General features: G+C 43.5%; 2 protein-coding genes across 14 annotated transcripts in view; one reads left to right on the forward strand and one right to left on the reverse strand.

Annotated features, from left to right (window-relative positions):
* Positions 1-80: 80 nt before the first annotated feature.
* LOC113587021 (FAM161 centrosomal protein B) lies at positions 81-11,436 on the forward strand. 12 transcript variants are annotated; one of them, XR_014125556.1, is made up of 10 exons: positions 81-280; positions 1,760-2,084; positions 2,273-2,748; positions 2,978-3,315; positions 3,421-3,542; positions 3,779-3,950; positions 4,059-4,154; positions 4,315-4,487; positions 4,930-7,432; positions 7,631-7,763. XR_014125556.1 is itself a non-coding variant. In XM_081721515.1 (10 exons), exons 2-9 carry the CDS (start codon positions 1,816-1,818, stop codon positions 5,171-5,173), a joined length of 1,890 nt encoding a protein of 629 aa, XP_081577641.1. In that variant the 5' UTR covers positions 81-280; positions 1,760-1,815; the 3' UTR covers positions 5,174-5,181; positions 7,744-7,867. The 12 variants fall into 12 exon arrangements, 11 of the variants coding, with proteins under 11 accessions (XP_081577641.1, XP_081577640.1, XP_081577639.1 ...); XM_081721515.1 differs by having other exon boundaries at positions 4,930-5,181; positions 7,744-7,867; XM_081721514.1 differs by having other exon boundaries at positions 4,930-5,181; positions 6,888-7,772.
* A 4,334-nt stretch (positions 11,437-15,770) lies between these two features.
* The window catches only part of tmem63c (transmembrane protein 63C), a 28,391-nt gene continuing 19,738 nt past the window's right edge, over positions 15,771-24,423 (reverse strand). For both annotated transcript variants that reach the window (XM_027025518.3, XM_027025517.3), the window contains exons 12-23: positions 24,186-24,319; positions 23,867-23,989; positions 22,536-22,689; positions 22,314-22,420; positions 20,828-20,914; positions 19,910-19,975; positions 19,639-19,801; positions 19,276-19,381; positions 18,247-18,414; positions 17,826-17,941; positions 17,534-17,608; positions 15,771-17,338 (exon numbers count right to left, since the gene is read on the reverse strand). In XM_027025518.3, the coding sequence (XP_026881319.2) occupies positions 17,114-17,338; positions 17,534-17,608; positions 17,826-17,941; positions 18,247-18,414; positions 19,276-19,381; positions 19,639-19,801; positions 19,910-19,975; positions 20,828-20,914; positions 22,314-22,420; positions 22,536-22,689; positions 23,867-23,989; positions 24,186-24,319 (1,524 nt within the window). In that variant the 3' untranslated portion in view covers positions 15,771-17,113. The remainder of the gene's footprint in view (positions 17,339-17,533; positions 17,609-17,825; positions 17,942-18,246; positions 18,415-19,275; positions 19,382-19,638; positions 19,802-19,909; positions 19,976-20,827; positions 20,915-22,313; positions 22,421-22,535; positions 22,690-23,866; positions 23,990-24,185; positions 24,320-24,423) is intronic.

Consider the following 24,423-nt stretch of genomic DNA (forward strand, 5'->3'; position numbering starts at 1 on the left):
CTGGAGGGAATCCGCAACCGAGAACATGGGAGACATTCCGAAGATAAAATAATATTAAAATCTTATTAAAAGGCTTGTGTGGTCTATATGAAAGCATAAATTACTTAATGTAACACCTGAGAGTTTTTGACTTGCTTCTCCGTTTTCAGTTCAAAGTGCGATCATACCCAAGTGTCCCGTAACGCTTGTGGGTGGGCACTAGTTTGCTGCACATCATGGCCAGAGGCTTTTGGCGACCGATCCGTGGAAAGGAAAAGGTCAAATTAAAACAAATTTAAAGGTAAAATTCTATCGCCGGATTATGTCTCTTTTTCGTCTGCGACTGCATCATGTCAGCTGCACCATGAATCAGAAGACCCTGGTGAGAACTGAAATAGTTAGCTAGATCTTTAGACGGGGTTTGTTTTTAAAGCTTAAGTCATTTGGAAACAAATAGTCTACAAAACAAATTAATGAAATTGCTTGGTACTAGCACATTTCTGTACAGCTGCTTTAATACACATGCATGTCTCGTGAATGTTGCTAGCTTGCTTTTACGTGATTTCCACAAAATAAGAACGTGTTGTGGATTCGGCGTTTTGGTTGCCATAGTAACGAGAGCCCTACGTATGATTGCAGCAGGCGTGCTTTTCATAAAAGGAAGACAAGCAAACGTGTTCTATTCTTTTGGAAAATTTCACATAGTAATAACCTACAGAATGTTATTGCATATAAACAGTAGTGCTCAGCTAAAGTAATAATAATAATGACCATGATGATCATAATGATGATGCTAATTTCATCCTTTCCATACAAGTAGACGCACAAAAGGATTAGAGAATACTATATCTTTAGGGTGACCATATTTTAGTTTTAAAAAAGAGGATTGAGGACTTTTAACAAATTTATTTATTAAACTTACTTACATGACCAATAACAATTGCCTTCAGGGCCCATATGTCCAGATAATCGTATTCCTTTCTATATGTAAATCTAGTCTAATACAGATGTCCACACAACCTCTGCCTATTTCACATCTATAATTCTGTGATATTTGCTTTGATTTGTTTTATTAGATTTATAAGCCTAAAGGTAATTTAATCAGATTGTAGGTGGTGGGGTAGGATCATAAGAAGACTGATTTATGTCAAATTATTTTGTCACATGGATAAAACAGACATCACTATAAAATGAGCCTGACCTTCAGAGCGTCACAATTAGCTCTATGTTTGGCATTTTATGCCTTGTTAAGGCATCATACAAAAGCTCATATGGAAGGTAAACTTCATGTGCCCTGACCATATGCTACCATAAAGCAGCTACACACACACACACACACACACACACACACACACACACACACACACACACATATACAGATGCTGAGAAGTAGTCTGACCAATGTTTGCCCCTAGGGCGTGTACACGATGGAATAATTGTGGCATGTGAGAAGAGGGAACGTATAAAGAATGGCCAAAGCAGTGGAAAAAACAGCCGCACAGTGTATGGCAGCTATAGAAAGCAAATGACAGCATGAAAGGAAGGCCAAATACTGGGAATTGTAAGCATTTTAGAAATCCTGGCAGGACACATTTTTAGGTCCAAAAATGAGGACATGTCTGGGAAACAGAGGACGTATGGTCACCCTGTATAACTTAGACACACCTTTCAATAATAGTTTTCCGAATGGTGCTGTTTCCTGTTCTCGCCCTGGAGAGGTTTTCGCCTTATGTACTTCATATAAAAGGCTAATGTGAAGCTAAACTACTCCTCTTTCCAGACCCCCTCTCCCAGTTAGAGGGCTCCCTGTTTGAAGAACCTGTTACTGAGAGTGGCATGATGGAAATGTCAGAGACAGTTCAGTCCTTTCTAGAGGATGGGCAGCGGCCGGAGGCATCTTTGGAGCTGCGTTTAGCCTCCCTGAAGGCTGCACACCAGCAGCAGCTTCAGCAGGTCCAGCTGGAGCACCAGGCCGATCTAGAGGGGCGGATACTGCAGGACTCACTGCTGTCCTCACACACCGGCTCCCCAGTCAAGACACACGGGCCACTGGCAAACACCCGTGGTGATAGAAACAGCTCCAAAAACAGAGGGCACATCTACATGTAAGCCCAGTTTTACTTCTCATTACAAAAGTTGTTAGGGATATCATCACTGGGTAAGACGTTTGTATACACCTTTTAAATAAGTCACTGTAAGTTTGTTGAATGTAATGTTAGTGCAGGTTTATTGAAATGTAATGAGGTTGTTGTATGTAATGGTAATGCCTGTGTGAAACCTTCCAAACGTAAAGGTTTAATAAACCAAAGCGCTCCTCCTCCACACCTGATTTGAGCTCCAAGATGAGTCGGGAGAAAACCCCCATGCCCGGGCGAGCATGGACATCAGGCACTGCTCCGAATGTGGCTCAAGGCATGATGAGAACGGCCCATCTCCAGGATATCCCACTTGACAAAGAGGAAATGGCCTGGGCCGAGTGTCAGAAGCAGTTCCGTGCGGCGCCCGTACCCAAGCACATCTTCCGGGCCCGCTATGATGACATGGTTCGGGAGTGGGAGCGAGCGAGGCACGAGGCTCGGCAGCAGAGGACAGAGTTCCTCCTCACCATGCAGAGGCCCTTCACTTTCCACCAGAGGGAGGAGCGGGAGAGAGGCAGGCCAAGGCAGGGCTCAGGCCCTGAGCAGCACAGAGAAGGCAGGAAACACGCTGCCGCAAGGAGGCCTACACTTAAAGAAGTTACAGACCCAGCAATCTCTGAACATCTGAAAGGTGCTCTTTAAGCAAATTTCAATTTCCATAAACAAAGATCATTTTTGATGTCTTTAACTTATTTTATGCTTTAATGATTACTTGTGCAGTCAGTAAGTCACCTGGAAACGTCATGATCTATGATTCATATTTATCCTAAACAAGTAACTTCCAGTCTCTCAGTTTAAGCTTCCAATTGCTCGTTTATTGCAAGGTATCAAACTGCAAACTTCGATTAATGTCACTTCAGAGGCGGAGCAACAGAGGAAGCTCCGCATTCAGGCGAGGGCTCAGGAGACCCTCAGGGCCTCCTCGGCCCCCATCCAGAACCTGTTTCACCGAGCTGACTGCCCAACACGCACTGCCCAGAGGACCAAGAGCAAGGTGTTGGGCTTCTTGGAGCAGAAGCCATCCTTCCGTCCAAAGATCAACGCAGAAGTGCCTGATTTTGATAAGCTGTACCAGGCCTTCCAGAGCAAGTTGCAGGAGAGAGCAGAACAGAGGGAGATCACCCTCTGCCAACCATTCCAGCTGCGCACATCTGCACTTCAACCACGCCAGAGCAAGAGCAGGCCAGACGAACAACTGGTACATTTAGCATTTAGCATAGTTTAAAAAATGGACATTGCATTCTTATTTAAAGTCTTTGTTTCTCTTCTAATAAACTCTAACATTACATTTTTGTATCGTTAGACATATACATGCAAGAGCAGTTTAAAGAAAAGTCATTCATTCTGTGGCTTGACATCATTATCCATGGACACTCTTCCAACATACATAACAGATGCTGCCCGGAGCAGGTCCATGGCCATAAGGTAAGCAGGAAGCTCCAGGAAGGTAGAAGTTCCTCAAACACCTGGTAGTATCACAGCAACCACGAGTATCGCTTATTAACATGTGCCGTGGTGCTGACGGATTACTAATGCGCACCATCGTGAAGATGCAGGACTTATCACTTATCATACATGCCGCTGTGATTAGGAAACCGGCCTATCAGTTAAAACAATTCCTGATTTCACTTTCCTCCTTGTTTTCTCTCCACACCACTCAGGAAGTCCCTGGAGCTTAGGGATAGTAAGGAGCAGGAAAACGCTCAGTGGATGAAACGACATCGAATGAATGCTGAAGCCATTAGCAGAGCAGTGCTGGCACGCTCTAAGGCCATGGACCCCCACAAGAGCCTGAAAGAAGTGTACCAGGAGAAACTCAAGCAGCACAGGCAAGTGCCCTGTTCTGTGGCCATATGTGTCAGACAGGACTAGGTTTGGTCAGTACAACAATCAGCTGACTAACTGAATTCTTTCTTCTTCTTTTTTTGCACCGGTAGACAGGCCGATCGGGAGCGAGTGAAAGATTATAAGAGAGAACTGAGGGAGATGAGAGCTCGAGTCACGACCCGCCCATACCTCTTTGAACAGGTGTCACAGGTGCGTACAAACCCAGAATTTTGTCCTTTCCAAGTTTCAAACATACCAGCATGACTTACCTTTAATCTACATGGATGCTTTAATTGTTTATCTACCAACCAAAGCTTGCAGCCATAACATTCCTTTCCTTGTTTCATATTTACAAATTTCCTTCTCATAGAAAAATGCAAAGAGCGATGTTGAGCGCATATATAGAAACACTCTAGCGCAAGCAGGCCTGGATGAAGACTTTGTGAGATCCAAAGGAGAAAATGATGAAAACCACAGATCAAATCATAAGGATGCTGACTCTGATAGTGATGATCATAGCTCTAAGATGGGGACCCAGCAAAGGTATGCAGGCTCACGCAAAGCGGGATCTTAACGAGGGTGCATATTTGCAGTACACGTGAGTCACGGTTTCCTAACTGTGCTTGACTGCTGGTTACTGGGGAACCTATATATTTAAATACAAATTAACTCTAGTTTACTTGTCAATGGCAAACATTTGGATTCTTTAAACTGCTCTGTTCTATAAGTGGTACGTTATAATAGTTTCCCGTAACCACAAACAGCGAAAGATATATACAAGCAACATGAAAAATACTTATTACAGTGTTACAGGATAACATAAGCGTAGCTCCTCTCTAATGGCCAGTAAAGTTAAAACTGTCTCTCCCGCTGAATGTCCAATACTATACTTACATATAGACAAATGTATGATTTTAGCCTTGGTAGCAGGCTTTTTCTATTGTTGGCACGTAAGCATATGTGTTTGTGATGTAACAACTGCAAGGACAGAGGGTGAAATTAACCACGGCTGCAGCAGGGTGGGGTCATGGGAGGACAGCGGCCACAGTGAGGAGGGAGCAGAAGACAGCGCAGAGCCCCTGGCTAAGACATCAGCTGACAGGCAGCGAGGCATTGGCACACGGTCCCAGCATGCCTGGCGACCGCGGAGGGGAGCACGGCGCGGTCAGGCGCAAGAACACTGGCACATTCCGGCATCTAGAATCAGTTCAACAGTCCAGGCTTGTTGAGAAATGTGGTAAGCCATCCAGAGCCGGGAGATGTAGCTCATTTCTTTGTTGCCATTTGTTTGTAAATGCTTACATATTGTGATTAGAAGTGATTTCTGCTGTGGCAGGGTGATTATGATTCACAGCATGCGCAGTAAAATAAACAAAATCAATGACAAGTTGGGCTTTGTGGATCAAAATGTGTTGGGGACTGCAGAAAAACACTTGCAGGCCAAAAACAAATAGGTAAAAACCAAAGGGAACTGAATATTAAAACACGTTTGCTTAAGTTTTACTTCTTACCCATTAGCTCATGTTTGAGACCACACGAAGGACGTTACACCTATCGAAGCAGCGAGAAGGAAGTCTCTTGGGGGTTGGTACCACAAAATAATAACAAACATTGAATTAGACAACATTTACCATGCGATACAAGCAAATACCCTTAGCAGCATGTCAACTGTGGGTCTACAAAGTCAATGTAGTGATGGACAACGGTACCATAATTATTATCTATAACTGTCACAGAGAAAAGCTTTATTTCCTGAGCCCAACGGGAATGACTACAGGAATAACGTAGCAAGTTCTCTTTTGGGACAAGGCACATCTGAACCTCCCTTTTCTGAGATGTAAATCTTGGGGATGAAGTCTGGCTATTTCTAGAGCCACAGTACCGCTAAAGCAAACAGCCTCAGTTATTTCTCTCTCATCATGTTCGCGCACTGCCTCTGTGGCCTACCACTTCAAGACAACTTGTACCCGGACCAGTCTTACAGGGAACACGTTGTCAATCCTATTTCTGATTCCTTTGGTGATATAAGTTTCAGAAATTAAGAGCATAAATTTTGCAGCACGTTTAAACATATCGCTTAAATCTTTTGAGTTAATAAAACTGAAATCAGTGCATTTGTTCTGCTGAAAGTACAACCTAGAGTACAAAATGTAAAGTTGGCTGGGATTACGCATTTTGTAGGTAAAAGATATATTATGCCTTGAAGAATTCACTGACTTAATTCACTGAGGCCATACTGAGGGATGAAAAAACAAAACACTGAACCTAGCCACCATGTAAATGTAAATCGTCTGTCAGAGAATATCAAAATATATGGGACACGTGGTCCCATAAGCAGTATGTAGGCTACGCTGCCTGTCAATATCGCACAAGCTTAATCGAGAATCCGACGGGAGGAAAACAGCCTGGGATCTGAGAGATGTGGCCCGAGCTTTCAGCATTTCAAGGGCTTCTGCAAGGTCGTCATGGCAACTGTGCTCTCTCTTGCTACCCTGTCATTCCCTGACAGATTGTCCTTCATAATGACAGCAGTGCTTTTATAAACCTGGGAGAATGTATGAGGTCAGTTTCTTTTTTGCACTGATTGAAACTGAATTGAAATCACTAACCTGATCAGCCCTTTGACATATGCTCTAAAATAAACTGTACAATTAAGAAAAAAATAAATAAATAAACGATCATCCTTTTTTTGCTAACAGCAGCTGTAGAGTTGCTATTTGTGTAAATAAATTTAAGATAGTGCCACAATCTCTGGCAAAGCCACTGGCTATTTAGTACATTACTTGGTATGGTGCAGTTCACAAACACAGCATTCCTGACTTATTTATTTTGTACCTGGGAAAGTATTTATGTTGTACCTATTTTTCAAGACTTTGCAGAGGGCTGCTCTGTGTTTTAACTCTACTCTTTGTGAAGAAATAAAATTTGTCCTTCTGTTGACAGCCAGGATCTCACCTGCAGGAGGAGCTGTGGCTCCTGACATCTTCATCTTCCTATCGCTAGGAGCAACACAGAGCTCGGATCTGTTCGTCTGTTTCCGTGTTCCGTCTCTCCTCGTTAACTACATAAATATGCACACTGAATAGGAGGATGAGCAAATGTAGGAGCGTTCCGTGGCGAATCACAGGTAAAAGGTAGAGAAGGGAGACTGATGAGGAGACAGCGAAGGAGGATGCAGACTCCCCTGTCATGTCACCGTGACCGCACGTCAAACTAGCGTGAAGAAGCCCGCTTCAGCAAGGGGAGAGGGAGCAGGGAGCGAGTGAGCAAGGGAGGGATAGAGAGAGATAGAGACAAGGAGAGGGAGCAAAAGAAAGAGGGGGAGAGAGAGAGAGAGAGAGAGAGAGAGAGAGAGAGAGAGAGCAAACACAAGGACTGCAGGCTTCACATGCACATATTCCCACGAAACACCCTCAAAATCCCAATGCCCGAAAGAGGCAGAAGAAGCCACTGAGAAAGCAAGGTCATTCTAGAACAGGAAAGCAAAGGTACGTCCCCTTAGCACACGGCACCACCCTGGGATAGGAGGCAATGGCACACGAATGAAGGTAGCATTCCTGACAAGTTTTTTTTTGCTTGCAGTTCATCCCTCTCTTGTTCTGAAATGACACTTACACAGGGCTCCCTGATTTTCCATAGACTCGTAAATGGCTGCGTGTTTTGACTCCTTTTTTTGTTCTTTTCAGGCGGAGCAGAAGTAAGGATCTTCCTCATAGCGTGATTAAAGAAATGGGAACGGTGGATCAGAAGTCGTGGTTTAAATAGGAGGACACAAACTTTGTGCAATCTTCCTGTGCAGGCATAGGCAGTAGGGCGTTGAGCGGCAGCATGGAGGAACTCTCAGGCAAAGACAAACAACTGATCCGGGACAGCTGGGAGAAACTGGGAAAGAACAAGGTCCCACACGGCATTGTCATGTTTACCAGGTAGGACCATCTGGATTAGGATCTACCAGTTTAGTTCGGAAGTTGGAACTGAATAAAATATTGAGACTGTATTCACTTTTATGAGCAACCACATTTGATGGAGATGCAGATGAATTTCACATTCATTTAATGTCATAATTGTTTTAGACACAATGAAGCTGCTAATGTATTTAACAAATATGTTTACAATATGTTTTTTCCCAACCATCATGTCCTCTGACCTTCTAAGGAGGACCAGTTTAACTTTATTTTCCATTTACTTGTTTGTCTTCTCATTTGTGTTTTTAAGGAAACGCCACCAAGTAGAACTAGTTGTGGGTGTAGTCTTATACTGTAGTATTAAGTGTAAAAGAAATTTATGTATTTAATTAATTTATGTAAAATTAATTAACATTTGATGAATTCAATATTCTTTAAACATGCTGGCTCAAATGACCGATAAATGACATTTAATCAAAGTAGTAGTGTAAGGTATGTGCACGTAAGCCCCTCATTTATCCTAAATAAACAATCGCATCAAACATTCCCTGTCATCTCATGGCTGCCTGCCGCTTTTCACCATACTTCAAGCAGAGGCTTGACTTGTTGCTTGGCGACAGGCTGAAGCAAGGTTCCCATTTCGGTTCAGCCCGTCTGCCTCTCCGAACAACTCTGTAAAGCATCAGCGATGTATAGAGAGGTCTATCATGTAACAGTGTCTTCCGCAGGCTGTTCGAACTGGACCCGGCTTTGCTCAGCCTCTTCAGCTACAAGACCAAGTGTGGTGCGGTGCCGGACTGCCTCTCCAGCCCTGAGTTCCTCGACCATGTCACCAAGGTGAGACCGATGCGGTCTCCTCCATCCCTATCCGCTCTCGATTAATTGTGCCTGAAAACATCTCCCCTGTTGTACTTGACGGCTAAAACTGACTTTTTGCCAATAGTGACTACACGTGGAAACACTGAGTGTGCGTGCCTATTTACAGGTGATGGTGGTGATCGACGCAGCCGTCAACCATCTTGATGACCTGCATTCTTTGGAAGACTTCTTGCTGAACCTGGGCAAGAAGCACCATGCTGTGGGTGTTAAAACCCAGTCCTTCGCCGTAAGTACGCCAGCGTTCGGTGTTCAGAGCAGGAGCATGCATGGATCTGCATGCATGTAAAAATTTTATATAATAGTGAAGAGGTTTATCACTCCATGATGGCCTAGACTTGGACTGCATAGCAGAGCTAGCAGGGGTTTCTGGGTTTGTCCAGAAAATGTTTATTTTTTTAATCCTTTACACGATTTAATCAATGTCGGCAATGTAACCTGCCCTTTAAAATCTCCTCTGTGTGGACACCAGTTGAAGAACAATAAGACATTTCCAGAACAGCTGGCTTATTCGGTGCAGCCTCCTTGTCTCCATGCTCATATCTCTGTATGCTCATGCGATCAGGTGGTTGGAGAAGCCCTGCTCCACATGCTGCAGTGCAGTCTGGGCGCCAGTTACACCACGGCACTGCGCCAGGCGTGGCTCAACATGTACAGCGTGGTGGTGTCAGCCATGACCAGAGGCTGGGCCAAGAACGGAGAGCACAAATCCAACTGAGCAGAGGCCAGAGATGACGTGAGCTTTACACTGACGTGGACCCACCAGTGGTTCGCATGTGGCTGCTGGGTAGAATAGCATGGGCAGGGAGGACATAGTACCTTAAGCACTGGAGAAAGGATGAATTTATTGATCTGCTGGGATGAGTTGTGTGCTGACTGCCTAAAAGTCCCTGTATCTGGGACCTTTGTAGTAAGTGGCTAGAGATGATGAAAGCTATGGGGGCAATAACTTGTAGATTTGATCTTCTGAAGCAGAGGCAAGAGTTTAAGGTTGATGTTTCAGAGATGGAACTGGCCTTGTATATAATGACTCGCTGTGTCTCCTCAAACTATCTGTAATGGGTGTTGTGCTGTTTTTGATGTTTCTTACATGGGTGTCATGAAACGGAGTTAAGACTATGCACCAGTCGGCCTATTCTCCAGGAGCTGGGCTGTTTTGTGAGACCTTTCTGCTTTGAAAAGTCTCATGGCCTGATCTTTTTCTACTAAGATCCCAAGAATGCTCTGACTAGTAATCTGATAAGATGATAAATAGTTTAATGCCCAGTAAATAACCTCAACATAAAGTTTGTTCAATGACCTAACAGAACAGATTATTTTCCAAGTTTAATGTATAATTTTCTCTAAAAAAGAATTTCAGGAGAAAATAAGCAGTCAGTTAGAGGATGAAACGTCTTTGTAAATAAAGAACTGTCAGGCTCATTTACCTGTCCAAAATAACAAAAGCTTCCCCACAACCTTTCAAAGACTGTTAGTTTCTTGGTGCAATGTTATTACCTTACATGTTCATATATCACAGTTATTTTTATAAACGAATACACTAACAAAGGACTCGGCCAGACTGTTATCATGAACAGACTGTTATGTCATATATATGCTGATCTCCTTACTGAGTTCGATGAAGAGGTCATAATTCAGCACTGGTGCAGCTGAAACCTAGGTACATAAGATAATTAGGTCTGAAAATTCCTTTTCACCTTATTTGTCTTATAGTGCTGCAGTTGAATGACATTTGCTGTTTAACGAGTTTCTTTTACATGGCTTGCACATTGTACAAGTCATAAGTAACAAATATTGACAGGAGAGTTGAATATATTATTGGTATTTGTTAAGCCCTAGATGTTAAAAGCGATGATATCCTTTTTGCTGCTATAAATAAAGTATAATAGAATCTTAACAGTACTACAGAAATGTGCTCCACTTTCTATAAGAAATACTACTACTCTGGAACTGGTAATGCCAAGTATCTTAAAATGTGCCAAGTCACCCTGACATTGGCACTAAGTGTTATATTGCACAACCTTTTAGTCTTTTGCTTTGTATCTGTTCCTCTGTATCATACCAACTACCGTATTTACAGGCAATTTTTTATTTATTTCATCATGTATGTGGATACATAATGGTATTACTTGGTGGTGCTGTATGATATTTTTGTGGAAAATAATTATTCTCTCTCTGTCAATAACACAATTAGATCATTATACGACTGGCTTTGCAGTAACCACTGAGACTTCACTGACTTTCAGTAGAACATGATCAAGTTAATTTAAATAAACTGTTAGACACATTATCTTTACTAGGCACATTCTCTCAATCTTTTAAAAAGGCCTCACTTATTGTAAGCAGTGTTTTAGAGTGTAATATTTTCCTAGCACTAAATAGACTTGTGGTCGATAGCTATTAATCCTAAAATTTCTCTGTGAGTGTATTGCTGTGTTTAAATGAGTAATAATTGATATTCTCTTTATATTCTGTATCTGAAGTGTCTGGAGGTCTACCTCAGTTTTGTAGCTGCTAAAGAACAGCGATGATATGACCTGACTCCTCAACCAAAAATACTGATGCTTCACAACCCCTGTTCATCTTCTGTTTTCTTCACCCATCCAAAATGTAACTCAGACAATTCTGGGCTCTGTCAATGTTTTCTGTCAGGATTTGTTCCAAGCTCAAGTGTTCAAAGTTCAAATGACCTGAATAAAGATTACTCTAAGTGTCTTTTTTTTTTTTTTGGAGATAAACTTTTGGCATTTTCATTATAAAATATGTATTGTATTCTGTCTTCTCTTGTTCTATAGCATTATGTAACATAGATGGACAGCTCTTAGTCCTGGGAAGGATGAAAACTATGAGTAGCAATCATTCCATATAATTAAAATACTTCATATCTAATTTCCAGGACTTGTTTGAGCAGCTAGTGCTCTCTCTCTCTCTCTCTCTCTCTCTCTCTCTCTCTCTCTCTCTCTCGCTCTCTCTCTCTCTCTCTCTCTCTCTCTCTCTCTCTCTCTCTCCCATTCTCTAGCCAAGGCCAAACCCACTGTGACAGTGCCAGTTGTAGAAATATTGGGGAACTCCAGTGTAATTGTCAATGTAATAGTCGAGGTGTTTCTGAATTCAGTTTCACTGCATCATTGCACATGTCTCTTTCAGAGCTAACCGTCATGTATAAGAATAATCTTGGATGCCCACACGGTTCCAGATATGCCTCCCACACATCCTATGGCTAGACGTATATCAGTGTCTCTTCAAGGTGCTGCCATATACACATCTAAAGCCTTCCGAATTCACCAAGATCTAAGTTAACATTGCTCCTACTTTTTAAACTTTTTTCTATGTTCTGGGTATTTGCACGACCATATAAAATAGGGCAAGAACTCTTTTTTTTCCTGTAAAAGTGATTGACTCAAATATCTCTGGGCACACTGCCTTTCAAAATCTCAAAATACGCAGGCCAGACACACTTGTGCTACATCCGTCCTGAAATGTTAGCAAAGGTAAATAAGTGGAAAACACTAATAAAAATAAAAAAAACAGTCAGACGGACTTGTGATTATTTTTAGAAAGTCTGCAGCGCGTTTTGGAAACAGGGCACTGGAAATCACTATGGCAACGGCTGAGATGCTGAGCGCGGCAGTCTGAAGCGGGGTTGTATCTGGTGAGTGCGAAACGCCGCGGGTAAGGACGCATATTATGGGACTGAAGTGCACACTTCCTTTTCTGGTCTGGGCTGCTAAAGTGCATTCGGCGTAATGGCAGACGTGTTGTTCCACGTTTACTATGGATCTCTCAGCAATGCAGCCCCAGTATAAAGCACCTTTAAGGTAATACTCGCGCCTACATATGCTTTACCAAGTAAGGTGACGAAGTGAGTTTGCAACCGCTGGCGAGCTAATGCATTATTCTTCAAATGCGCTAATCCAAACAGACGTGCACTCCCGACTTTTAAACAGCCGCATGGCCGCGCAGTTCTACGCGGTATTTCTATAAGGTCATGGGCTATATCGCAACACCTTCCGCGGTGACACGGACTTGTCGATCCATGTTCCTAATGTTCTCCGCGGCAATGGTAGTGTCCATCTGTGGCACAGTCGCTCGCCAAGGCCTCGGCCAATCTCCTCGATAATTCCCCGCATCTTTCCTCCCCAGGGCGGGGAGCTGACGATCAGCCTACTTACGCAGCTCAGTTTGCTCGAGTCTGCCGACTGCTTATGGTTACATATACCGCCCCATATACCGGGAGCAAGCAAATAACAGTATAATTCTGATAGTACGCTTTACGGGACACCTGAGGTGATGGGCCATACGCCCAAAATATACAAACAAATGACAGCTTCCCCTACAACCTACATTCTAAAACCCTGTAAATGTGACATTCATCACAATGCCCGTCCACGTTAAGGATTCAGTCTGCTAAAAAAAAAAGTGTTCGCTTTATGAAATGGACGCCAGAGAACACAGATTATTCCGTTTCGCGTATGGGAAAAGATGGGTGGAACTTCACCTTATGCCTGGAAAGGGAGTTTGCTTAGGCGGCTGCGGGAAAATGTCAAGCAAATTTCTCCGTTTCCCTCTCGTGTTGACGCGTCGAGATGAGTCTAGGTGCAGTCGTGTGGGGTGGGGAAGTGGAGATGACCCTCCTTTCCATCTACGTCTAAAGGCGAGAGAAGCGTGTAACGCATTTAAAACGCTTGCTTTATGTGGTATGGCTCTGAAGACGCTGTCAGCGAAATTAAAAAGACGCCTTAAGATAGCAGCTGAATTAATGACAAGAGCCGATGGGAAACTTTCTACACTCATTCTCTGTTAGTCATTTAGAATGAATGAAACTGAAGGTACTGATGGATGTCACACAATGTCAGTGAGGTTGAGTGTACCACCCCAGGTACTGGGACAGATCAGACTGACAGATCAGAGAGAGAATCACCAACACAAACTCAGCATCGTGTGCTTCGTGCAACATAACATTCATTCCAGCGGTTTGGTCATTCTACTGGAAGATCCTGCTGTATAATTTATCTCTTTCATCGCTGGTCAAAGCACGCTACACTCGTCCTTAACAGACACTTCCCAAGAAGACTTTTTAACTTCTTCATTAAATGCAGTATATTTCTAACCACGCTCGCATGCTCCGTAACACTTTCACGACACTTGGTTTAACGTGCAGTTTTTGTTTTGTTTTTTAAACCAAAACGCTCTCATGAGAACGACTGTTTTCTCTGTATGTCCCGTTCTTGCCTGTGGTAAAGAGGAGTAGGGGAACCACATCAGTGACTCTCGTTAAAAGACTGAATGATTTTGTTAGCTGCACTTCTGAACTATTGCACTCAGCCGCAAAAGCGACACAGAAATAACTGCTAACACGGAAAGTCACTCATCCGTTTCGGCACGAGTGTGCGGTACAACAGGGTCACAAAATGTTTTTTAGTGACTATGGAGATGGGCATGAAATATATATTTTCAATATACATTTTAAAATAAGATTAAATGGGGGCACGAGAGATTCTCTTAGGTCTCTCTAATGAAATATAAACTTTAAATACAGTCGGAAGAATTAAATAAAAATAGATGAAGCAAAAATCCTTGAACCCCTACATTAACTGCTGAGATGGACCGAAATTTATATCTGAACGGAGATCAAATTGCCAAGGAATCAGGTTTTACAGCTCGCATCACTATTAATATGAGGTAGTTAAATATTTCCGTACGAATTTGTTTCTGGGATATATGGAAAACAGATTGCCTATTCTCAAGTCCATCCTCCTATTCTTGGAAATTTCCATAATTTGCCACTATGGAATATGCCTTTCTTTTATATGGTAACCTACTGTTGTGACAGAGAAATGGAGCACGTTTATGGAGGAATCCATTATGAATTTTAAATGCCCGCAAAGCAAGTCTGTGAAACCGATCTTACGAGTGCACTTTTTAGTCGGTACTTTATTGATGATGGGTTCTCTTTTTTTTGGAGGGGGGTGGGGTAGTTTTTTCGGATGTGGTGCACAGACTGTCATGCCACTCTCAGGCAAAATTATCTTATTTTCTGATGGCAGAAATTCGTAACACTACATTCGTAACATTCGTAACGGTTATGAAATTTCAACATTGAGAAGAGACTGAATGGATAGTCTGGATAGACTGCAGGATATTCATTAAACGGTAGATCTCTAGGCTTCTCAAGAAAAAAATGACAATTAATTTTCTTTGATTCCTCTCTGAAATAACTGCATTAATGCCAAAACATAAGCAAATTGCCTATTTGTAATCTCAATGCTTCCATCTCATATCTGGCACATGATGCACATTTAAACAACCACCTGAATATTTCAGTATGGGTGGGTTTGCATTGTCATTAAAGTATTGCCTGTATCAGAACTACTGGCCAACCTCCCATTACTGAGCAAAGAAGTCCTACACCCACTGGACCGCACATAAACAGAACTCACAGGAAAAATGTTGTTTGACTAAACATCTAAATCAAACAAAGAAATGCACCCATTTAATATTGTGAAACAAAACACTACTGACAACAGAGTGGTGTGATATATATATATTTTTTTTTTTTGGACAGTTTTGATTTACCATGTGTTCCTGTGCCGTGAGATACAGTACAGTGGGTACAGCAGCTCTGCTTGTAATGTGCGCCCTGTCGCACCTAAGACACGCTCCACAAACCTCCAGTGGGCAAAGAAAATAAACTCTACGTATCGGATACTAGCAAATATAGCCGATCGTGTAAAATCACATTAATATTCAGTCGGCGTATCTCACAGAACTGCTTGTACTGCCTGTGCGTTTGTTTGCCTTTGAGGATTCGCTGAAATCGATACGTTTGTGTGTGTGCGTGGGCGGGTGGGTGCGTTAGTAACTGAATGTACTGATGACTGAAGGAACATTTACGGCTGTTGCACAACTTGACAGGATTCCTTGCGTTCTTGTTGTGGTGTTTACGATGGAGCAGAAGGGCTTCTGTACAGTGTGATTTTTGGTGCTTTGTATTCCCCTGCTATGTCATCTCTGGTCCATGCAGCATATCACAGGCCATGCTGGATTGTCAAAACATTTTGTTTAAAAAAAAAGTTGTGTTTGTTTGTTTGTTTGTTTTTGTCAAATTCTTTCTTCAAGGCACAGCAAGAGAGCACAATACAAAACACAACTAATTTACATTCAGTTTGGCAAAGAGACCCTCCAACCCCTTCCAATCCAATCTGAGAACCGGCTAGCAGCAAAGACCAACGTAGAAAACTTACAAAGAGCATTGGAGTGTTATAGAAGCTGTGGGCAACACTTCACAAGTTTAAGAGCACTGCAGACCTCATTAGGTTATGTGTGAGGAAAGTCGTTTTGTAATAAAAGAAAACATGCAGTTTTGGAGAGTCTGAGCATTAACTGGACAAATGCTGAAATAAAGCAATCAGCGCAATGTCAAGTTTATCTGCCATAATCTGCCGATGGTGTTCTTCTTCACTTACTAGAAAGTTTTGCCTAACTTAGATGAGCTGTTGGTATTTTAGACTCCTTGTCTGGGTTCTTCAATTGCTTAGGCTGTCTAAACTGATTCTGGGTTTTTTTCCAGTCCCAGTCGCGTAAGTGGCTTTTATTTCAGGATGGACCACAGAAAATGAGTACACAAAGAGAGAGGGGGGGTGGGGGACCCTAGGATAATCACCATATGTGTAGCTTTTAAATTCAAATTATTTATGTGTTCTCACCTCAGAGAGAGACAGATCCCTCTCTCACAGTTAATGTTCAGAAAACAGAAATCATCCTTTTAGCTTTCTGAATTTTTTTAGCAGTAATAATAACAAAAAAATGATAATAATAATAATGATAATAATAATAATAAATCACAACACTCCCTCATTGAGAAATGTTACATCTTACTCCAAATAGCAAATCAAAAAGAGCAACACCCTTACATTATAATAGTAACACCAAGATGAGCAGTAACCATGAGAAGATCCAAACACATTCCTTCCTATGTCTAGTTTCACTGACATCGCAACTATACATAAGACCCTTGTCTCGAGTCCTCTCAAGACAGCGACACCCAGTGAGCACTGAAAAACACGGCGCAAGGACGCAACCTTTCAAACGGGCGGGGCCGAGGAGTTACTCCTCCGAACCCCGAGGTCCGGCGTGTCACACTTCCTTCAACTCCAGCGTCTCAATGCACAAGCAAGAAAAACAGAGAAGGAGAGGAGAGGACAGAAGGTATAGGGCGGGAAGGTGAACAGTGAGAGAGGCTGGGCCCTTCCTCACTGCACCACCTCCACTTCTTACATGGAGCTCTCAGAGGAGAAGGAAAATGCAGCATGGTGCCTCTGTGTCAGCCTCTAGCTATGGCGAGGCATGGGGCTTCAGGTTCTGGTGGGATGGACGGCTGTGTGCCCGTCACTGGTAGTCCACAGGGCTGTCCATGAGAGGACTGGAGCGGCAGGTGCCTGGGGCATCCTGGAGCTCCGTCTCCAGCGTCTCCACCGCGTCCTTCTCCAGAGCCGCTTCGTCCTCGTGTCCCGAGCCTTGGCTGTTGCCCATGGCACCATAACTCTGGTGGGCGGGCGAGGGCATGGGTGTTAGGCCCAGCTCTGGCTCCAGCAGGACCGACGCCATGAAGAGCTGAGCAGACAGAGACAGGGAGGGGATGGCAGAGTTGAGCAGGTGTAGACTAGGGCAGTCTCATTAAGTGGTCATTGATTGGTTCATGCAACATGCATGTGGGGTCACGCAACATGCACCGCGGCCAAGAGATGAGGAGTTAAGAGGGATTTGAAAGTAAAGAGCAAAGTATGAAATGAGTTTGTAAGCCAGTACATTAGCAGTGGTGGTGTTGGAGGCATTGCTTCTCTCAGTATCGCCATACATTCCTTCGGTTGGCTGGTCAGACATCTGAAAAAAAGGATTTGCAAGGGTGAAGAGTTTAAGGTATGCATTTAAAAAACATGTCATTGCATTAGTTAAGCATCTGTCAGCCATTCCAAGCTGTGAATAACAATTCTCACAGCTATTAACACCAGCCATCATTGCAAGGATTATAAAAAGTGCATAGTTGTACTTCAGCCCTGTAATACATTAAAACTACATTTCCCAGGACTCTGAAGCTCACCTGATAGCTTGTTGATCTGTCAGGTTGTAGTTTTTTCAGACAGAGGCCAAAGAAGGAGAAGGCGATACACAAGAGTAAAGATATTAATGTAAACAGCGTGATGGGTTGCATGGGACCTGGAAACCAAAGAAATATAGCAGTTACACAATATGGAATTAAACATGTTGTGTTTAGTTTAACACTTGTTCTTGCAGTCATCATCTAGAAGAGTTGAAGAGCAGAAGTCGTCAGTCAACAGAAGTGTCAGTGCAGACATGGTCTTCATTTATCCACAATTTAAGTGTTGCTTCAGTGGATCATGCCATCTGCAAGCCCTCAAACATCCTAGCAAATGAGAACCGCAGACAAATATGCGAAACGCCATCTGGAATTTTGTCAGACAGCTGAGATGTTGGGAGGAGGCAGTCAGGGCTGGCCTTACCAAGACGGAGCACGGAGAAGAAGAGAAGCCAGAACATGCAGAGGATGGGGGCCACCAGCACCTGGCTCACAGCAGCCGAGTGGATGTGCTGACTCAATTTGGTTGGGACGTAGGCATAGTAGATGTTGTAGCGGTCCACAACGTGCTTCAGAATCAGATACAGCAGCCCTGCGGCACGTGAACCGCCACAATTACAAAAGCAAATGATTTACATCTTTATGAAAATTTTGATGCTCATGATGAACAATGTCAATGAGCAGAGTACCAGCACTGCAACACTCCATGGAAGCAGATGATTTGTTGTTTTTTTAAAAGTATATTAATATAAGTACAAAAGCTGCTTATTTGCTACGGATGAAGGCTATCATAGTTCATCATGGTGATTATAATGTACTGAAGAGCTCTTGTCTTTCCAGGAGGCAATATTACTCAACTGTACAGCAAAGCCCAGGTGTAGCAGATTCCAAACGAACCTGGCACCTAGGAGATTGCTGATGTCAGAGGAGAGTGCTGAAGTCGGAGGGGAGTGCCGATATCGGAGGGGAGTGCCGATGTCAGAGGGGAGCGATAATGGTGGAGGGGAGCAATGCTGGCAGACTGCGGTGTAGTAAATAAACAGTCATAACGTGTGCTGGTGACGGCACAGGTGCGGAGGGGGCGTCTAGCTCGTCTGGAAAGCTGGAGTGGCGTTCGCACCTCACAGCAACGTTACACTGAGATACTGAGATGCCGCGAGCGGTTATGGCTCAGACGCCCACACAGCACACACCACAGTTAGAGGGAAAGCTGAGAGACAGGAACAGAGGGAGGTTGAGCGGAAAGGTGCTGTAGGGTGGGTGAGGGAGTTCAAACAGACCAGCAGGTGTGAAAACAAAACTGGAAGAAGACTGAGTTTACATTTCTTAAATAAATAGACAGGAGAGAAAACGAATGTTTCCTCACAAAGAGAGTTGGCAAGATGGAAGACTTTGCCCAGTGTTTTGCATAAAAAGCCAACATGTGCATCTGTGCACCCATATGCATACTCACCAAATGGTACGATGATGGGACAGGTAATGCTGTAGGTCATAGTGACTGTGAAGATGCACATGGTCCATGCATACTCTAAGCCAAACTGGAACTCATAGGCCTGACTCTGTAAGGTGGGACAGTGCAATTAGCACGCTGGATTGAATTAGCATGTTTTATTAGAAAGTGACTCACTACTGCATCTAAAAAATGTTTTAGTTAGTATCTTTGTTGTTTAGAACTCTAGGCTAACAGAAGAATTAAAGTTGACTGATGAATTTGTGCCCAGCAGGTGATGCTAGTGAGACAGAGGACTCATGTTATGCCACTCCCAGACGACGCCTCTACTGGTGAGGGTGAGGCTGCTCTCGGTGAGGGACTCACTCGCTTGACGTGGATGCGCTCAGCCTTCGACCTGGCGAAGCAGAGGCGGAGAGAGTACACCAGCAGGGCGGGCAGCCGCAGGAGCTCCATCGCTGTGCCGATCAGGCTGGACGTGATGACGTAGTTCACGAAGAAGGCCCCATTGTCGGGCAGGAACACACACCTGAGAAACAGGCCAGAATAGGTATTTGGTGTTGGTTGGATTTATGCAAACATATTTTTGTTTATTTTTACAAAACAGACAAATAGATTACAAGTAGCTTTGACTTACTGGAACTTCACATCTTTCTCATCCAAGAAGTGTTTGTCAAAGAGCCACCTAAAGAAAAAATCCAAACTAGAGAACATACAAATTGGGTCAGATCAAACCATGGCACAGGGAAGGGTCTTAGGACTAAACCATGACATGGGGAAGGGTCTTAGGACTAAACCATGACATGGGGTAGGGTCTTAGGACCAAACCATTACACGGGGAAGGGTCTTAGGACCAAACCATGACACGGGGAAGGGTTTTAGGATCAATCTATGAAACAGGGAAGGGTCTTAGGATGAAACCATGACAAGGGGAAGGGTCTGGTCTTAGGATCAATCTATGAAACAGGGAAGGGTCTTATGACCAATCTATGACATGGGGAAGGGTCTTAGGACCAATCTATGACATGGGGAAGGGTCTTAGGGCCAATCTATGACATGGGGAAGGGTCTTAGGACCAATCTATGACATGGGGAAGGGTCTTAGGGCCAATCTATAACACAGGAAGGGTCTTAGGACCTATCTATGACACAGGGAAGGGTCTTAGGCCCAATCTATGACACAGATAAAAGTCTTAGGACCAATCTATGATATGGGGAAGGGTCTTAGGATTGAACAATGACATGGGGAAGGGTCTTAGGACCAATCTATGATATGGGGAAGGGTCTTAGGATCGAACAATGACATGGGGAAGGGTCTTAGGACCAATCTATGACATGGGGAAGGGTCTTAGGACAAATCTATAACACAGGGAAGGGTCTTAGGATCAAACCATGACACAGGGATGGGTCTTAGGACCAAACCATGACAACGGTCATAGGTAGGGCACTACTAAATTCGCATTTCCTGATAATGCCTTGTTTTCCATCTAAAATATATTTCTAAAAGTATCTACGGGCACATTTTTGCACGTCATATACAGTATTAGAAGATATACCTTGAAAGTCCAAGGGAAGGAAGAATGATGACCATGAAGACCAGCAGGAGAAAACATTTGTGCATGGTGATCTGATTTTCACTTGACCTGAAGAAAAAATGCAGAAGACGAATGTCATGCCTGGTCTGGTGTGAGGTGCAGCCTTAATCCAGACTCTCCTGCAAAGAATTTAAGCACACAGCCTGAATGTACAGGTGCTGTCAGCATAAGCTGAACTAAGTATGTCATGTACCTCCCATGCTCCAGGGGGCAGCCTCTTGCATATAGCAGTAAGTCGCATTCCGGACTAACTCATATTGTTAATTTTGAGTTCCCTCCAGAGAACTGCCATTGCAGTGTTTGGCTTCTCTTGTATCTCACCTCTTCATTTTTCACCTGATCTTATATATACTGCCTACAACTGTGTTGGACTGGTGTTTGGAGACCAAGCAAGGATCTTGTGTTCTTCCTGCCTGGCCCCAGGTAGGAGCATGACATAGAGAGAACGTGGTGGAGCACCCAGACTCCAAGACACCACTGTGCATTCATTATTCCCTTATTGTCATCACTATGACAACAAGACTGAAGAGGCTAGCGAAGAGTGTTAGTGAGTGACACAGACACATGCACACAGAGCTCAGGAGAAAAGAGTGTATGTCTGTGTATGTGTGAGTGTTTGTGTGTGTGTGTGTGTGTGTGTGTTTGTGTGTGTGTGTATGTGTTTGTGTGAGTGTTTGTGTGTGTGTGTGCTTGTGTTTGTGTGTGTGTATGTGTGAGTGTTTGTGTGTGTGTGTGTTTGTGTGTGTGTTTGTGTGAGTGTTTGTGTGAGTGTGTATGTGTGAGTGTTTGTGTGTGTGTTTGTGTGAGTGTTTGTGTGTGTTTGTGTGAGTGTGTATGTGTGAGTGTTTGTGTGTGTGTATGTCTGTGTATGTGTGAGTGTTTGTGTGTGTGTTTGTGTGAGTGTTTGTGTGTATGTGTGTATGTATGTGTAAGTGTTTGTGTGTGTATGTATGTGTGTGTGTGAGTGTGTGTGTGTGTGTGTGTGTGTGTGTGTGTGTGTGTGTATGTGTGAGTGTTTGTGTGTGTGTGTTGTTTGGAGGTTGGTTGGGGGGGTTGCTATACTGTTACATAATGTGTTTTACACCACACTGAATATCAATGCAGTATGATGATTTTCTACAAATACACACAAGACACAGGTCTTCTCTCATTTATGACATATTTGTACACATAGTCATTTGGACCTAATGTACAAGCATAACTTTGGGTAACTGCTGTATAGTAACAGTGCACATATAGCAACTGTAAGTATTGGTTTGGTTCAGAGCTGTGGCTTTGTCTCGGATTGATGGCAGTACAGGGCAGTTCCAATCATGAGAGCAAGTTGTAACTGTTGCGGTTTGGAGCTGAGAGAGAACACTTGCTACTGGTCTTCTTATGTAAGACTGTTGTGTGTAACCTGGAGCAGGAAGCACTTTTTCCAGTTGTCATAACGATTGTTCCATACCTGGTCCAGTGGCACTCAAAAAAGGCGGAGTAATAGACGATGAAGAGCAGCAGCACAGAGAAAGCCCACATGAGCAGGGTGGGAAAGAACTGGGTGACCAATGGGTTCTGCAGGAGAGAGACTGGCAGTTTAAAAGGCCAATCGGAGAACGGCAGTTTACATTTTGAGTTTGTTTTTCACAACAAAGGAGCATGGAAACAAACGGATTCACGGGTCGTTCACCCGGAGGCTTTCCACAGGGCGAGTGACATTGAATTTGTCCATGGTGTTGACAATAATGGCTGGAGTGGTGAGGAAGAAGAGGAGGAGGAAGAGCAGTGTGTTGAGCAGGATGCAGCGGAGCCACCAGCGGGAGCCACACACTGACAGGTTCTCCCTGCAAACACACACACACACACACACACACGAGCTGCAATCTCTGAATGGGTCCTGCTGCATGAGAATTCTTCTGAGGTACTGAGCTAATTCCCCACTACATTGAGAGCTGTGCACACACAAACCTGCAAGCAGTAAAAAAAACAGAGCGGCAAACATTTTATCAAAGTAACCGACTCTATGCATTGCATTCCAAAAAAATTAAGAAAATGAACTTTTTCTTAAATACATCCAGAATACTTTAAAACCTCTGAAGGGGAACCTCACACTTGAAGGTAAATATCTGGATTAATTTTTTTTTTTACATTTCCAGAAGCAGCAGAAAACTAACACGGTCGTGCTCATCTTTCAAAATGTGAGCCCCCCACCTGAGCTACCTGACAATGGGCCCTATAACCACATTAGGGTTGAACACTGAAACAGTCACACAGCGTCCAGGGAAGACAGCCACAGTTCAGTGAAGCTCTTTAATATGGAGGAAAGCTGGCTCTATAATGTAGACAAGTCACCGCCCCAAACAAACACTATATACTTGTTTATCAAAGCATGGAGCACAAAGCCAAATGATATTTTTCCCTCCTCCACACACACATATACACACACACACACACACACACACACTCGCGCACACACAAGCACGCGCGCAGGCTTGCGCACGCACACGCACACGCACACACGTAGTCACACAGACATATTATATAAGAGTGGGAGCATGGCTGCCTAAGTGGGGTTTTAGGCAGGCAGATAAAGCCGCAGAGACACAGACTTCATTATTTCAGTTCAGTCCCTCCAATCAAGCTCAAATGGACTGGAATAATGTGCGTCTGGAAGAACATGTATGATATTATAAATCTATCTGCAGCTCTATTCAAAACTCCATTCTAGATCTAATTAAAAAGGAGGGCTGCATGAAAGTTGACCATATACCATATCTAAAATATTTTCTATAAATATTTTTCATCTCAAAGAAATTATGTTATTTTAAATATTGTCATGTTATATAAAAGCGGACAGTTGAATAATGTATTACAGTATTTTAAATATTGTTATATTATTGTAGTGAACGATTTGTAGCAATGCCAATATTGTGATGAATATTGCCAGGCCTCTTGATTACAGTTGGAATTTGTCTATTTGGATAGAGCCCTTATACAGACATCCCTTCATCCCTTACGTACCAGATGATGTCATTGGGGGCAGGTGCGTATCGGACGCCCCACTGGTTGGATCGCACCACGGTGGTGATGCTGGACTGCTGCGGTGTCCGACGGCAACGTGCCCTGCCGTAGTCCTTCACGATGCTACACAATTACAACACAGATGTTTCACACAAAAGCCCTGAAGCACCTGAACCGCTTCTACTCCTGCAACACCAGTAATGTTATTTCAGAACTGCCAGAGCGTGTCACGGAAAGTTGTCCAAAATGGGAAGTGCTACACTGCTGGCCTTTCCTAAGACGCGTCTCTTCACTAGGCGGAGGTCGGGGCGGCGCTTACACTGCAGTCATTCTCTCATCTCTGAAGGTGACAAACGCAATACCGAGCCTCTTCATGGTGATGCGATTCTTCTCTGCATTAAACTCGTCCGTGAGCTTCTCCTCTAGTTCACTGTAGTACTGCTCTGCGTCAACCTGAGGAAGAGAAGTGAAGAGAAGAGAGTTAGTACGCAGTGGTCTCTAGTGGCCATCTTGTGGAGGTGCAATGGCAAACAGGATTTGCATGATGCATTTAGCAA

The sequence above is a fragment of the Electrophorus electricus genome, chromosome 10, assembly GCF_041902795.1.
Source record: "Electrophorus electricus isolate QZ-2024a chromosome 10, ASM4190279v1, whole genome shotgun sequence".
In the NCBI taxonomy this organism is placed as follows: Eukaryota; Metazoa; Chordata; class Actinopteri; order Gymnotiformes; family Gymnotidae; genus Electrophorus; species Electrophorus electricus.

Bases quoted from the DNA above. Each gene is read 5' to 3' on its own strand.
- LOC113587021 (XM_081721515.1), top strand. From the start codon at position 1,816: ATGATGGAAATGTCAGAGACAGTTCAGTCCTTTCTAGAGGATGGGCAG. The intron at 3,316-3,420 runs GTACATTTAGCA...TTGTATCGTTAG, and splicing joins GCAGGCCAGACGAACAACTG to ACATATACATGCAAGAGCAG. The intron at 3,543-3,778 runs GTAAGCAGGAAG...CACACCACTCAG, and splicing joins AGCAGGTCCATGGCCATAAG to GAAGTCCCTGGAGCTTAGGG.